At 57.5% G+C, this 14,662-nt stretch overlaps 7 protein-coding genes across 7 annotated transcripts; 5 read left to right on the forward strand and 2 right to left on the reverse strand.

Moving 5' to 3' along the window:
* Positions 1-1,240: 1,240 nt before the first annotated feature.
* On the forward strand, positions 1,241-2,515 carry WHR41_05775 (uncharacterized protein; the record flags this gene model as incomplete). The annotated part of the gene is made up of 1 exon (XM_069374380.1): positions 1,241-2,515. One exon carries the CDS (start codon positions 1,241-1,243, stop codon positions 2,513-2,515), a length of 1,275 nt encoding a protein of 424 aa, XP_069228409.1.
* A 991-nt stretch (positions 2,516-3,506) lies between these two features.
* Positions 3,507-4,012, reverse strand: WHR41_05776 (uncharacterized protein; the record flags this gene model as incomplete). Its single annotated transcript, XM_069374381.1, has 2 exons — positions 3,507-3,940; positions 3,997-4,012. 2 exons carry the CDS (start codon positions 4,010-4,012, stop codon positions 3,507-3,509), a joined length of 450 nt encoding a protein of 149 aa, XP_069228408.1.
* Positions 4,013-4,608: 596 nt separating this feature from the next.
* On the forward strand, positions 4,609-7,068 carry WHR41_05777 (uncharacterized protein; the record flags this gene model as incomplete). Its single annotated transcript, XM_069374382.1, has 1 exon — positions 4,609-7,068. One exon carries the CDS (start codon positions 4,609-4,611, stop codon positions 7,066-7,068), a length of 2,460 nt encoding a protein of 819 aa, XP_069228407.1.
* Positions 7,069-8,583: 1,515 nt separating this feature from the next.
* Positions 8,584-9,945, forward strand: WHR41_05778 (uncharacterized protein; the record flags this gene model as incomplete). Its single annotated transcript, XM_069374383.1, has 1 exon — positions 8,584-9,945. The coding sequence occupies one exon, from the start codon at positions 8,584-8,586 to the stop codon at positions 9,943-9,945; it is 1,362 nt and encodes a 453-aa protein (XP_069228416.1).
* A 1,328-nt stretch (positions 9,946-11,273) lies between these two features.
* Positions 11,274-13,002, reverse strand: WHR41_05779 (uncharacterized protein). The gene is made up of 3 exons (XM_069374384.1): positions 12,611-13,002; positions 11,378-12,555; positions 11,274-11,291 (listed from the first exon to the last, which is right to left on the reverse strand). The coding sequence occupies exons 1-2, from the start codon at positions 12,681-12,683 to the stop codon at positions 11,660-11,662; spliced, it is 969 nt and encodes a 322-aa protein (XP_069228415.1). The 5' UTR covers positions 12,684-13,002; the 3' UTR covers positions 11,274-11,291; positions 11,378-11,659.
* WHR41_05780 (uncharacterized protein) lies at positions 12,903-13,304 on the forward strand (the record flags this gene model as incomplete). The annotated part of the gene is made up of 2 exons (XM_069374385.1): positions 12,903-13,103; positions 13,158-13,304. The coding sequence occupies 2 exons, from the start codon at positions 12,903-12,905 to the stop codon at positions 13,302-13,304; spliced, it is 348 nt and encodes a 115-aa protein (XP_069228353.1).
* A 195-nt stretch (positions 13,305-13,499) lies between these two features.
* WHR41_05781 (uncharacterized protein) lies at positions 13,500-14,375 on the forward strand (the record flags this gene model as incomplete). Its single annotated transcript, XM_069374386.1, has 1 exon — positions 13,500-14,375. The coding sequence occupies one exon, from the start codon at positions 13,500-13,502 to the stop codon at positions 14,373-14,375; it is 876 nt and encodes a 291-aa protein (XP_069228354.1).
* Between the last annotated feature and the right edge of the window lie 287 nt (positions 14,376-14,662).

Genomic DNA, 14,662 nt, shown 5'->3' on the forward strand with positions numbered 1-14,662 from the left:
TGGCCGTCAAATCTCACGATGTGGCGACTTCTACACCACGCAAGGATAGCCTGCCGGATCGAAACACCATCTGCATTATCCGATCATACCAACGACATCGAGTGCAAAAGCCGATCAAGCTTCTGAGACCCGCAGCCACAGCATATGAACTCGGACCCATTAGGCCCACGGGCAAGGCGGCTAGGGCGGGAAGAAGGATGCGTTAGCCTGATGGCCGGCGTCTAATTGGAGGCGATGGGCACATCTGGGCGCGCCGTTGGCTCGCGACAGCGCACGGCGCTCTGCAATCTTCACTGCGGCAGACGATCTCGCGTCCTGCAGACGCTGGAGCCACGTCCGCCCGCCCGTCTCAGGCTGGCAGGGATAGGAAGGTAGGCACGCGGACAGGCGAGGCGACATCTCTGCTGGGCGTAGAGTGCCTCTGCGATGCTGCGCCGGCTGAGGAGCGACTTGCAGGCTGATTGTCACATGCTGGGAGGCGCGAGTGGAGGCGTGGGAGCAGCGCCGTCCGGCCTCTCACCTCTGCAGTGCACATATCCACCCACCCACGCCACCCACACGCCGCTCGGCCAAACCCACACAGGCCGCTGGCTCGCGCGGCGCGCCGTCCGTCCACGCTCGCTTGCTGCCCCTCACAGCAGCTGGCCCCTTTCCTTTTCCCGCAAGCCTGGGGAGACTGGCCCACGTCCGCGACGCCGTGAGGCCGCCTGCGACAATAATACCTACCACCGCACCACGCTCGCCGTCCGCGCCCAGCGTCTGCCCGCCTCCATGCCCTCACCCTCGTCTGCGGTCTAGCGCCGCCACAATAATCGCCCTGCACACTGCGTGAGTACACACATCCCACTTCCAATGGCCCACCGAGCCTCCTCTCACCCCCAAGCCCGAACCCCTCTCCGAAACGTCATGCAGGGAACTCACCGAGGCGGTCCGCCGCCGTGTGCCTCCATCCAGGCACGCAGCGCTTGCCGACAACCCTCGACGTAAATGTGGACTCCACAGCCCACTACAGCAGCCATCGGACCAGCCCTCCATCTGCCTTTCTTTCCCTTCCCTCCCCTCCCCTCCCCTCCTGTCGTCTTACACACCGCCCACGCATCAGGCCACTGTGCTCTCTGCCTCACCTCCATACTATCGCTGGCAGAAGCTATAATGCTAACTGCACTGTCAATTGAACAGTACAGCTTTTCGACCTTTACCACGCTGGTATACCGCCCTCCCTGCGGCGGAATTGCTCTAGATGTCTACAACTACTCCTGAAGGCGCTGCCGTCGGCCGCATTGACTCGCCCGTCAACGGCCTCTACTCCATCCCACACATTCCCCACTGTTACGACAACGCGGACCCCGACAATTCCGCTCTCAGGCTCGTGCAAGCTTACGCCCCGGAGTGGAAAGACAGCAACGGCAAGATCAAGTTCAAGCGCTTCACAGAGGGCATCACAAACACGCTCACCAAGGCCACCATCGAGTTTCCAGGCAACACCGCCTCCGAGGTGGACCGAAATGCCATACTTCTAAGAGCATACGGCAAGGGCACGGATGTCTTGATTGACAGGCAGCGTGAGCTCAATGCCCACACGCTGTTGGCCAGCCGTGGTCTGGCTCCACCTCTCCTCGCGCGGTTTGAGAACGGCTTGATGTACAAGTATGTTGAAGGAGATGTGTGCTCGCCCGAAGATCTGAGGAAGCCCGAGGTATACAAGCAGGTCGCCCAGCGTCTGGGACAGTGGCACGGTGGCTTGCCAATCTCTGCCATCAGCGCCTTGCCTCGCCTCAACGGCAAGACGCCCGGTCAGAAGAGCTCGCAGGCAACCGAGCAGCAGCCGCAGCCCACACCAAACACCTGGACTGTGGTGACCCAATGGATCGACGCACTCCCGGCGAACACCCCAGAACTAGCGAAGAGACGAGATGACCTCCGCGCCGAATTTACAACCATCGTCGAGAAGTTCTCTGACGTCCCAGGCCTCTTCGGCAAATCATACGTCTTCTCGCACTGCGACCTCCTCTCCGGCAATGTCATCGTGCAACGTCCCTGCGGCTCTCCCAAGGACTCCACTTCGCATCCTGTTGCGTTCATTGACTACGAGTACACGACGCCCTCGCCTGCCGCCTTCGACATTGCAAACCACTTCGCCGAATGGGCCGGCTTCGACTGCGACCACGCCAGCGTGCCGACCAAATCGCAGCGTCGCGAATTCCTGCGCGCCTACGTCGCCAGCTTCTACGAAAACTGCATCTCGGACGACGAGTCTATGGCAATGGAGATCGACCTGCGTGCGGCTATTGATCAGCTCTACGAGCAGGTCGAGGCTTTTCGCGGCTTGCCTGGCTTCTACTGGGGCGTTTGGGCACTGATTCAAGCGACCATTTCCCAGATCGACTTCGATTATGCGTCGTACGCGGAGATTCGCCTTGGCGAGTACTGGGCTTGGAAGGCGGAAGCCGATGGCTCGAGAGCGAAAGAGGGCAAGGAGATGCCGGTACGTGAGAGAAGATGGGCGGAAGAGTGAGGCTTTGCTTTTCCTGGGGTGTGAATGAGCTTTGCAAAGGCTGGATGGAAGGGATGCGAGCGCATGCTGGGTGCAATGATAACCAGCGCGTACACTACGCAGTGGCCGGGCATGGGGAACGAAGCCGATGCCCGCCCCGACGAAGCTCGGAGCTCTCGTGCCTTGAGCATGGAAGAGCAAGCACATATCAAGACGAAGAGGAGGGGATTATAAATCGGTGGGCTGGTATGATTTGAGAGGAATACAAGACAAGACAGGGTCCGCTCATTTCCTTGGACACGCACGGAGGGTTGCTTGATTTATCTGTCAGTAGGGACGCTCTACTGAGTTCTCCCGTCCCGGTTCGGACGCCTGTTCACCACAAGGCGCCGCAAGGGCAACCGAACGAAAAGTATGTTTTTATTTCTTCATTATCTGTTCAAAAAGAGGTGGGTTGCAGCTGGATCTTGTACATAGACATGCAAGCCTTTTATACAAAATGAAGGAAAAATCATTCATCATGCGTCATTTCTCCTCGGTTTTGTGCAAACTCGTGTCCGTCTCCATTATAAACACAATGCTGGCGTCGGTCAGTAGGCAAACCCCATCAACATTGTTTCCATAGACGATTGAGGGCCGCAGCATCTTTCTGAAGTACCAGTAGCAGCAGCACGCGGTAAAGCAAGGTATCAATAACCAACGGGAACGTACACACAAAACTCAATTGTCGTAACCAAAAGCGCCGCGGGCTGAGCCGAAGAGGCAGAGCCAGAGCATTCCAACTCCCTGCCCCAGACATCTGGTGCGCCGTCAAACGCCAGCGCTGTGTGAAACCCTTTCCTTCCCGTATGTCCTGTGTGCTGTGTGCGGCTTCCTTGGGCCCAACTTTTTCCCTCCAGCCAGCCGTCATCTCCAACTGTCTGCGAGCTCAAGCAGTATCGGAACTGCAGCTCCTCTCATCCGAACTCCTCTCACAAACAATCCACCCTAGCTCCTTCCTACTACTGCCCCCTCACCACCCCGCCCCTCTCTCCCTCCCATACGCCTCCCTCCTCCCCCTAACAACCTCCTGCTGCCCGTCCTGAATGCGCCTGTACTCCTGCTGCCACATTCCCACCCACGTCCCAAGATCCTCCAGCACGCCCTCCGGCCCTCTCGTCCACATCCAAACGCCCAGCAGCCCCAGCGCGCTCCAGAAGACGACGCGGAAGGCGAGCCGGATCCAGAAGAGGACGGTGTTGAGCAGCATGTTGAGGAGTTTGAGGGAGAGGATGAGGATGAGGAGCAGCAGGGCGAGGGTGGCGAGGTCGGGTTTCTGCGTGAGGGCGTTGGTGAGGGTTGTTGTGTAGGTTCTGAGGAGGGGGAGGTAGGAGGTTGTTGTCGAGAGGACGGGGGAGAGGTAGGGGCGGAGAGGGGAGGTGGGGGAGAAGAGGTAGCTGGACCAGTCTGTGGGAGAGGTGTTAGAGCGGGACTTGAAAGTGAAGGAGGTACAGGAGGCTTGCCTTGGATTAAGTCCATCGTGGGCAGCTCGTGTGATGTGGTGTGTTTTGGTGAATGGTGCGCTGGGCGACGGCTGTGCGCGCGTAGACGTAGTCTGGGTGTGAATTTCCTTTAGACAGGATGGACAAAAAGTTTGTATTTATCTGCACAGCGGGGACGAGTGATGTTTTGGTGAGACAGGAGGGTTTTGGAGTGGGCGGTCAAGGTCGCGGGATGTGTTGTTGCATGCGCCGGGCGTCCCAAACAGAGTGCTGGACCCTGGTTCCTCCACATCTTATCGATAAGGCTGCCCGCTTGTGCCTGACGTCCCGCTTCGACAAGTGTGAGTGGCAGTGAATAATCGCGCGACGCCCATCGCCTTCCCACTGTGACTCGATTGGGCGGTGTCAACTAGAGGAACTCGGTCTTTTACGGGCAGTCACGATCTTGCTGTGAAAGGCTGAGTATAAAGGGAGCCCCGGGAACTTGGCCTTCATTTTCCGCAGCACGCTCTTCAAGCGCATACCTTCCGCCACAGGCTTGCTGCAAGGGCTCCATCAAAAGACTCAAATTCTAAGCCCGATCGACTCAAATTGTAAACTCGACAAACTCGTTAACGCGCCACTTCGGCAACGATGGCTTACCAAAACGAGGCGCCCTACCGGGCTCAAGACCGCCATGAGGTTTCTGAGATGCTTCGCGGTCTGGAAGCCAGCCAGGGTAGAGGAAAAGACAAAGGCAAGACAGGCTTCTCGGCCAAGAAAAACACCTACTCCGTCCAAGGATCGAATATCCAAGTCGACTCGTGGCGCATGCAGGACTGGGACTACAAGAAGCCTCACCTTCCCACCTACGCTCGAGGACTCTTCACTGCCAAGAACCGCGATGGTCAGTCGGAGATCGTCGTGAGAGGTTACGACAAGTTCTTCAACACCGACGAAGTCAACGAAACACAGTGGCGAAATGTCGAGAACAACACAAGAGGACCTTACGAGCTCAGTGTGAAGGAGAACGGATGCATTATCTTCATCTCTGGCCTTGAGGACGGCACGCTTCTGGTGTGCAGCAAGCATTCGACCGGAGCCCGGACAGACACCGATGTCAGCCATGCGATGGCTGGTGAGAAGTGGGTTGAGAGACACCTCGCTACTGTTGGCAAGACGAAGCAGGACCTTGCTATGAGGCTACGCGCAATGAACGCAACGGCGGTTGCCGAGCTGTGCGATGATGACTTTGAGGAGCATGTTCTCCAGTACACCCCGGAGCAGGCCGGCTTGTACCTGCACGGTATCAACCTCAACCTCCCAGAATTTGCGACTTATCCTCATCATCTTGTCGATCAGTTTGCCGACGAGTGGGGTATGAAGAAGACGATGTACTTGACCATGAGCAACATTGGTGAGGTTAAGACATTCCTCGATGGCGTCGCAGAGACAGGTAGCTACGCCGGCCGTGACACCGAAGGCTTTGTCGTCCGCTGCCAGTCTAAGGCAAACACAAATGAGTGGCACGATTGGTTCTTCAAGTACAAGTTCGAGGAGCCGTACCTGATGTACCGGCAGTGGCGTGAATGCACAAAAGCCATCATCGGTGACCGTCAGCCCAAATACAAGAAGCACAAGAAGATCACCGAGGAATACGTTGACTTTGCGCGGAGGCAGCTACATGGCCGGCCTGACCTTGCTCAAGCTTACAACGCCAACCACGGTATCATTCAAATGCGCAACGATTTCTTGAACTCTCGCGGTCTCAAGGGTTCGGATATCATCCGACAAGAGCAGGAAGGAGGTGATGTTGCAAATGAGGATGTCACGGGCGACGTTGTGCTAGTGCCTGTCGCCACACTGGGATGCGGCAAGACCACCGTCGCCCTCGCTCTTTGCAAATTGTTCGGTTGGGGCCACATTCAGAACGACAACATTACCGTCAGGAAAGGTAAACCTGCCATGTTCGCGTCAAAATGCTCCGACTGCCTCACGGAGAGCCCGGCCATGGTGGCCGACAGAAACAACCACCAACGGCGTGAGCGCAAGCAACTCATTGAGGATGTCTCGAAGATCGTGCCCTCAGCTCGGTTTGTCGCACTACACTACGTGCACGACAGGAGCAACTATGACAACATCCGCCACGCCACGCGGAACCGCATCTTGGCCCGCGGTGACAACCACCAGACGATCCACGCAAGCACGAAAGGCAACGAGATCATCGAAATCATGGAGGGCTTCATGCACCGCTTCGAGCCAGTCACGCCTGACACGTCACCCGATGACGGCTTTGACAAAGTCATCAACCTGAACGTCCTGGCCTCTTCTCGCGACAACCTCGAAACGGTCATCACCCAGCTCTACAACGAATACCCCAAACTCTTCCAGGGCCGCGAAATGCCATCTTCCACCGACATGGACGCCGCCATCGCCGCCGCCCTGAACGACTACACCGTCGACATCAAGCACACAATCAAGTCAGGCAACTCCTCCTCCAACAGCAAAAAAACCCAACCCAACGGCGCCCCGAACCCCTCCCAGCCCGCGCCGAAACCCAAAGAGCGCAAAGTCGAATACTTCGCCGTGCAGCTGCCCGCAACGCGCGTCGCCGCCGTCCTCGACGCCGTCTTCCGCGACGCAGACCCCGCGCAAGCCCAGCTGTACAACTCCCTCAAAGCCTCCGGCCGCCTGCAGCGCGAGTCCCACGTGACGCTCATCCACCGCGCCAGCGCCGCGCAGCACCCGGGCATCTGGGCGCAGCTGACGGACCTGCACGCACAAACCTCCGCGCCGACGCCCGAGCGCGCCTACGCGCTGCCGGACGCGAAGCTGGGGGTTGCGAGCGTGCGGCTCGAGAGGCTGGTTTGGGACGCGAGGATCATGGCGTTTGTGGTGCGGGTTGCGGGGAGCGAGGGCGAGAGCTGGCCTTGTGCGAACCGCACGGCGCACGTGACGGTTGGCACGAGTTCGCCGGCCGTGAAGCCGAAGGAGTCGAATGATTTGCTGGAGAGGTGGTTGAGGGAGGGGAGCGGGGAGAATGGGATTATGGAGGTGCCGGTTAAGGGGAGCGTGGAGCTTGAGGGGGTTGTGAGGGGGGTTTTGTCGAGGTGAGGACGTATTGTTTGGGATATGGCGGATGAGGTAGTGGATGAGAGAATGAGAAATCACGATATCGACGTACGTTGTCTTGCGCCTTGTGCCGATGCTCTTCTTGGTATGAGTGCTGCAGGGTTGATGACAGTCGCTTGTTTGTCGCTACCTTCGACTGCAGCTCGCAGAGAATGAAACGAGTGACCGAATTGATATAGAGGGCTCTTGGGACCTGGTCTGCACAATGATTCGCGGTATGTTGTGACCTTGAAGGAGGTCTGGGCAAAAGTCCAACAAGAACGGGTAGTGTTCATCGTGAGCTCATGTCAAATTCAGACTTCATGCGAAACATCTTCGTCGACGAGGCTGGTGGACACGGTGAGGCGCTGTTGGTGGCCCAGAATAGAATATAGTCGCTCTGCAATCTCCGACTGATCGAAAAATCCTCTTCGTGGCAAGAAACGCGCTCGAGAGAGAAGTGGTTGAAGTCGTCGATGATGCTATAGGGTTAGGGTTGGGGTAACAGGATGCCCTCTTGCTCGTGAGCTTGACTTCACTCTCCTGAGCTCTCCACCTCGGTTGCAGATGTACCAACGCCCCGTTTTATCTTCACGGGCTTGTCTTCCGACAACGTGCAGGCCAAGCGCCATTGTGACTTCATGAGGCTCGGCTATAACCATCCTCAAAGGTCGAAGGGTCAATGGTCCGCGGAGCAGAAGCAGCCAAATCCTTGAAGCGGCAAGCGAGCAAGCGGACGTCAATCCGCAAAACCGGTTTCACCAGGCGGCACAGCGAGGCACTCAGCCACAGCCCTATAGTACATCCTGCCCGATGCAGCTGGACGAGTGAAGATCGCAGCGGCGGTGACAGGCCAGATCTGCTGGCAATCATCACTTGAGTTGATTGTGCACACGTCGGGCGCCACAGCTCACATGGATGCAGCAGGGATTCCCTCCTCTGCAGCGAGCAAAGCCACTTCCCGCCGCCACGTTGGCGCCTCCCAGTGGCTGCTCTGCGCCTGCTCCGCGCCTGCTCCGCGCCTGCTCTGCGCCGTCCCTGCAGCGCGTGCCTTGGTGCCTGCGCCCTCTCGCTTAAGGCTGCCGTTGTCATGCTACCTGAGGTATCGCCCATTCGCCTGAGGCTGCCGTTGCCATGCTATCGTCCACTCGCGTCACTGGCCGCCCGCGCCCTTGACCGCATCCACGCCCGGCTCTGCAGCAGAGTCGACGCGCCTTTCCCGGGTAGCCGACAACACGCTGACCCATGTCTGCGCTCGGGCGTGGACGAGGCCGGCGATCGTCTGTCCTCTGCATAGCCGGAGCGAGAGGTAGGTCTGGAGTGGCATCGCCTATCGGCCGGGCAATGCGAAGATTGGGATATAGTGCTGCTCCTTCGTTTCTGTTGATCCTTGCTCCTCATCACCCAAAAACCGTCTGACCTTCAGTGTTTCACTCCCTACCGCCACATCAGCTTCCTCGTCTCACCGATCTTCGGGCTGGACTCTACCTCAGGACTGGCAGCCGGGACTTGGTGGATATGACTGGCATTCGAAGCCCGCGACGGTTGGCGACCGCCATTCTGCTCAGTTCAGCATTAGTTCACGCTCAAGAATCCACCCCGGAGCCTACGCCGACCCAGACCGCATCTACCAGCGTTGCCCAGAGTTCATCAGTTTCTGGCTCGGCATCATCCACCACCACCGATGTCCCTTTGCATCTCTGGGGTGTCGCCAACTCGCTCCTATCCGAATACTATCCCTCCACCACCATCTCAGATGTCGCATCTCTCACCTGGCCCGATACGGTTGTCATAGATTCATCAACATACGTTCAATCGGCCACAGCATCACCAGCGACCATGGAAACCACAGCATCCTCGAGCCTCGACGTCAGCCGGCCTGTAACTACGGATGATGCCAACTCAAATGATGCACAGCCCTCAGATACGCCATCAGAGTCATCAGGCCGTCCTAAAGATCGCACACTAGGAATCGCATTGGGTGTGGCATTTGGCGTGCTTGCATTCGGCTTGGTGGTCTTGGCTCTGTTCTGCATGCACCGCCGAAAGAAGCGACAAAATGGCACCGGCATTTTCCCAGGCAGAAGACGCACAGGCTCGCCGACTGACAGCGAAATCGGCGAATGGCGCAGTCGTCATCCTCATATGGGACTAGTCACGACCGCCGTGGGACCAATGTCAGAGACCCATAACCGACCGCCTCGCGAATGGGTAGAACGCTACAACCGTCTGTCCAACCAGTACACTCCGCCGGTACATATGCACCCAGCTTTCGTCAATCACCAACACACCCCAAGCGGAGGCGCATCGTCCGAGACGAATCCATTCTTCGCTCCAATGAACAGCTCGACAGATCACGCGGATCGCTATGGCGAGAATACCGACTATCACCCAGGCTATCCAAGGAGAGAGCACAACACACCTCCCCCGGTCCCCTACACGCCATACAGCCCGCCCACAAGGCGCTCTCGAAGCTCACGCAGACAATCCTCCAGCTCCGACGGCTTCTCGCGCCCACCGACTCCTTTCTCGCCCATGATGATGATGCAAGCATCCTCCCCACCGGCGAGGCAAAATCCATTTACCTCGGTGGAAGACGCGCAAAGCAGCGAGGACGCGGCGCAGCGTCAGCGTTTGACACATGGACACGACGAGCGCGACGACGTCGTCAGCCCGATCATCTCTCCCACCAGAAGTCCCGCGCGACGCAGCAACCCGCTCGTGCATTACCCCAGCTGGTCAGAAGTGAGCGAGTTTGACTTCTCCGGTGAGTCGAGTTCGGCGGCGGAAAGAAGTGCGCGAATGATGAAAAACAGTAGGAGTTCAGACGGTTTCGGGCGGGATAGAGAGAGCGTTGTGGGGAGGTCGGAGTTGCCTTGATGCTCGTCTTCTGTTGATGGACTGTACATTTCTGATTACGAGGTCTCTTGCGCTGGCGTGAGAGTACATTCCTCTCTGGGATGGGTTCATGATACACGAATGATGCGATGGATTTACGGGTGTACGTATTGTATCAAAGACAATTCACGATGATCTTATCCAACTCACTTGCCTGATACCTACATCATCTCTCAACGAATCTGCGACAGCACGGATGCATAAGACTCAGTTTGCGCTGTCATCCCGTCAGAAGTGTGAGCGCGACACAAGTGTCCTCACGAATTCCAGACTTCACATACGCAAACTTTAAAACAGTACAGCCAAGATTCACAAGTTTGGCCCGATATGTCCTCACACGATCACGGACGCAACCTAACAATGGCTTCCGCTTATGCATATCATCAGCGGCGAGCGCATCTAGTCCCAATTGGTCGCCTTCTTCCGGTCGCGGTATACGGGCATTGGCCACTACTTCACATGGTCATACCAAATGCAAAACCTTATAGCAAACCGACACCCTCACAAGGCCAGCTCACTTACCACCATATCCTTCAAATATCCCGCCGCCTCTACGCACCATGCCCTCTCCAACACCAAAAAAACAAGGCACAAGACGCACACAAACCCCTCGACCAAAAAGCCACCAAGGCCAAACCAAACCAAACATACGTTCAACCACATCCACCCCTCCGAAACAACCATGCTCGCCCGCCGCCTCTTCGGCTTCCACGCCCAATCGCCCTACAACTCGGGCGCCGCCGCGCAAACCAACCCCGACACCACAACCACCACGAAAACCACCAAACCAACAACCCCACCCCGCAGCCTTCCCATCCCAATCCCCATCCCGCGCCGCCCCATCTCCTCCACCAACCCAAACCTCCCGCCCGCCCACCCACCAGCCAAGTCTCGCGCCCTGCCAGCAAAACTCTCCCAAACCACAATCTCCATCACCATCAAAACCGCCCCAAGCACTCCACCAAAACTCCGCATCCCCGTCGTAGCGCAAGACAGCGGAAGCGGACGCTGGATGCTCGGGCGACGCGCGGTGGAGCGCTGGGGCCGGAACCGGAGCGCGGCGGCGGCGAGTCTGGGAGCTGCTGAGGCGGAGCACAGGAGGCTTTGGGGGGTGCTGATGAGGGAGATTGAGGAGAGGCAGGGATGGGTTGAGAAGAGGGAGTTGGGGAGGTGGGGAGCTAGGGTAGAGAGTGGGGTGAGAGAGGAGGAGGAGGAGGAGGAGGAGGAGGAGGGGAGGGAGCAGGTGGTGGTGGGGGTGGGGGAGGAGTGTTGTTCGGAGAGGGAGGTGAGGGTGGGGGCTGCTTGTTGGAGGTGTCAGGAGTGGTTTCCTGAGGGGGTTTGGTGAGGTTTGGGTTGGATTGGGTGATGTTGGTTAAGGCGAAGTGGGGAAGGCAGAGATGTTGGGATATCTTACCTCGAGGGAAGATAGGAGGCGACAGGCAGAATCGATAAATCGGACGGAGTTAGATTGTTTGATCCAGTGCAGATATAGATGCTGTATGGTTTGTCAAATTCTTTGTTCTTTCTCATTCGAAGCCGTAATCTCGTCTGCTCGTGGGCCTTATCATGCTCTTATGTATGTTCGTCTCCGCGTCTCGATTTTGCCCCGTAACGCCTTCGCTATGCTCCTGCTCTTCCTTTTATCAAATCGTCTCGAATGCAAACCACCCAAGATTTTCCTCTTCATCCTCATGTATCAGACCCTACCAGCCCGGCCAGCCTGGATAATCTCACCAGTCTGCCTGTCATCGGCCCTCAGCACCGGCCAACCCAGCCCGTCCGCTTTCGCAAGAGTCAACTCCAACTTCGTTCCCATGATCTTGAAGGCGCTTTTCTCCGTATCAATCGTGCCAAACAAGGGCATGCTAGTCTGATAGCGCTTCTTATCCGTAGTCCTCAAGTCCAGATCAATCGTGCCCTGGTCCTTAAACTCCACCTTCGAGAGCTCCTTGTCGATCTTCTTCAAGTACAGACTGGCGATGACCGTCGTAGCAGTCTGGTAGAAATCATTCCGGACCTCCGACAGCGCCTCCTCAGTCTGCTCATCCTTCTTCCTGCCCACGAAGCAGTGCCGGCTCTTCGTCTTGCACCCGGGAATCCGCATGAACTCGTCAAACTCCAGCACCCGCCTCTTGCAGCACGTCCAGCCCTTGCTGCCTTCGTGGAACAGCGCCTGGCCCGGGTGGTGCACGCATTCCTCCTTGCTCCTGTCCTGGCCCTGCTTGTACACGCTCCCGCAGCCCTTGCGCTTGCAGGTCGTGTTGTCCGGGACGACGGCGTCTTCAGCGTCGCTCTCGTCCTCAGGCGGCGCGGGGCTCGCTGTCGGGCGAGGCGACTGGGCGGCTATGGGTTGGCGGGCGACGGGAGGAGGGAGGTTTTCGGTGTTGTTCGTTGGCTTGGGCGCCTGGGCTTGGATTTTGGCTTCGACGTCGGCATCGCTGGGTTTCTGCTCGGCGGGTGCGGGGGTATCGTCCACGGTCGTGTGCTTGCCGATGGTGCAGGGAGTGATTGTGAGGAATTCGTCAAACGTCAGGACGCGCGGTTTGCAGCAGCGGTAGCCCTTCTGGCCTTCGTGGAAGACGGGCAGGCCGGCTGTAGGTTTGGTTAGCGTTTGTTGGATGATGAGTGAGCTGGAGGCAAAGCGTACGGTGGTAGTTGCATGGCTCTTCAGGATCGGAAAATGCCTTGCCGCATCCGCGGTGGACACACTTTGTAGCCATGATCGCTCAATGCCGCGCGAGAGGAGGATGGATATTGCGGTATAGCTGTTTCGTCGCAAACGGATCGCGGGGATAAAACTGCAAGGCCCACGAAGCACCCCACGTCACTCCAGGGCGGTGACCGGCGGCAAAATCTGGCTGGGCTTCCCCTTCTGGGCGGCTCTTCCAATGGCGACACGGTGTCGCACGACATTTTGCTTGATATCAACGCCGACAAACATGAGGGTGTCCGCCATCCTCCGTCAGCAGTGGAACCTGCGCCTTACCTTTTTTACGCGTCAGAATTGTTCGCTGTGCACCGACGCGAGGGAGGTCTTGTCCAAGGTTTGGGACAAGAGGCCATTCGAGTATACGGAGATCGACGTGATGGCAGCCCAGCAGCAGAAGTGGAAGAACCTTTATGAGTTCGACACGCCTGTGGTATGTCGTCGCCAAACCAATGGCTCACCGAGTGTGATATGCTGACGAGAAAAGCTCCATGTCGACAAAGTCCGCGAGAATAGCCACAATTTCGAGACGTCGCATGCGGCTGGCAAATTGATGCACCGCTTTACCGAGAAACAGGTCGAGCAGCTCATGGACCAAGAAATCATGAAAGAGCCCGATTCCTACTCGCCTTGAAATTGGCCATCATGGTTGCGTTTCCTCACAACGCCGCTCTGTTCGGCGCGCACGCTCCACATCTCGGCAACTCAGATGGAGCATGAGGGGCATCTCGCGTTGCGGGGCATTTCGTGTCCATCTTGAGCCTCCTGTGCTTGCGCTCATCGTTCTTGTGTTCCTCAATTCCAACGCCTCAGCTGAAGCTACACCAAAATGCAAGCCGCGAACCGTCTGCAGAAAGCTCTCAAGGGCGGCGCTACCTTCGGCGCCTGGCAGATGCTGCCCGGCACAAACCTCAGCCGTGCCATTTGTCGAAGCTCACCCAATGTCGACTGGGTACTGATAGATCAGGAACACGGCAACATCTCCGACGATTCAATGCACGAGCTTGTCGCCTCTGTCGCTGCATGCGGCGTCTCTCCCATAGTTCGTGTCCCCGACGGCCAGCACTGGATGATCAAGCGTGCTCTCGACGCCGGTGCCCACGGAATCCTTGTCCCGCTGCTCGAGACGGTCGAAGACGCGAAGAACATTGTCCGCTACTCTAAGTTCCCTCCCGTGGGTAACCGGGGTTTCGGAAGCCCGTTCAGCATGGAGAAGTTCGTCGAGCAGAGTGCTCATGGAAGTTCGGTGAAAGAGCTCTCGAGCATCGATTACCTGCAGCAGGCGAACGACAGCCTTGTTGTCGCCGTGCAGATCGAAACCAAGTCTGCACTGCAGAACGTGCGGGACATCGCCGCCGTGCCAGGCATCGACGTGCTGTTCGTGGGGCCCTTCGACTTGGGCAACAACATCGGACACCCAATCATCGCTGCTAAGCGCGACCCCGAACTGGTCGAGGCGATTGCGTCGGTCAACAAGGCCGCAGAGGAGGCGGGCAAGAGGAGCGGGATCTATTGCAATAGCGGAGAGGAAGCGAGACAATATGCGGACCAGGGTTTCAACATGGTCAGCGCGATGACGGACATGGTTGCTGTGCCTAAGGCCTTCGGGCAGGCCTTCGATGCCGCGAAAGGAAGCTATGTCCACGCTGGTGTGCAAGGCATCAAGCAGGGCGTGGAGAAGATGACCGGACCATATGGCAAGTAAGGGATATAGAGGATTTTGCATTTACACAAGCAACGACATGACGACAGTGTAATTGATCAATCGTGGTCTCCGTAGTATGCATTCGCAGACTTGCGATGCATGGGTTGCCCATCCTCAGAGTGAAAGAGCCAGGTTTGGAGCATGGTAGTTCCGCAGCAGTAACTTTTATTCCATCGCAGTGGGATCGTGGCCTAGATGTATTCTGCTGTTGATGCCATGAGTATTCTGTTCGGATTCCATTCGTGTTCTTTTCTGTTTCCCGTCCTATTCTACCTACTGCTTAGTGT

The sequence above is a fragment of the Cladosporium halotolerans genome (assembly GCF_011745625.1).
Source record: "Cladosporium halotolerans strain TM138-S3 chromosome Unknown Sca20, whole genome shotgun sequence".
Taxonomy (NCBI): Eukaryota; Fungi; Ascomycota; class Dothideomycetes; order Cladosporiales; family Cladosporiaceae; genus Cladosporium; species Cladosporium halotolerans.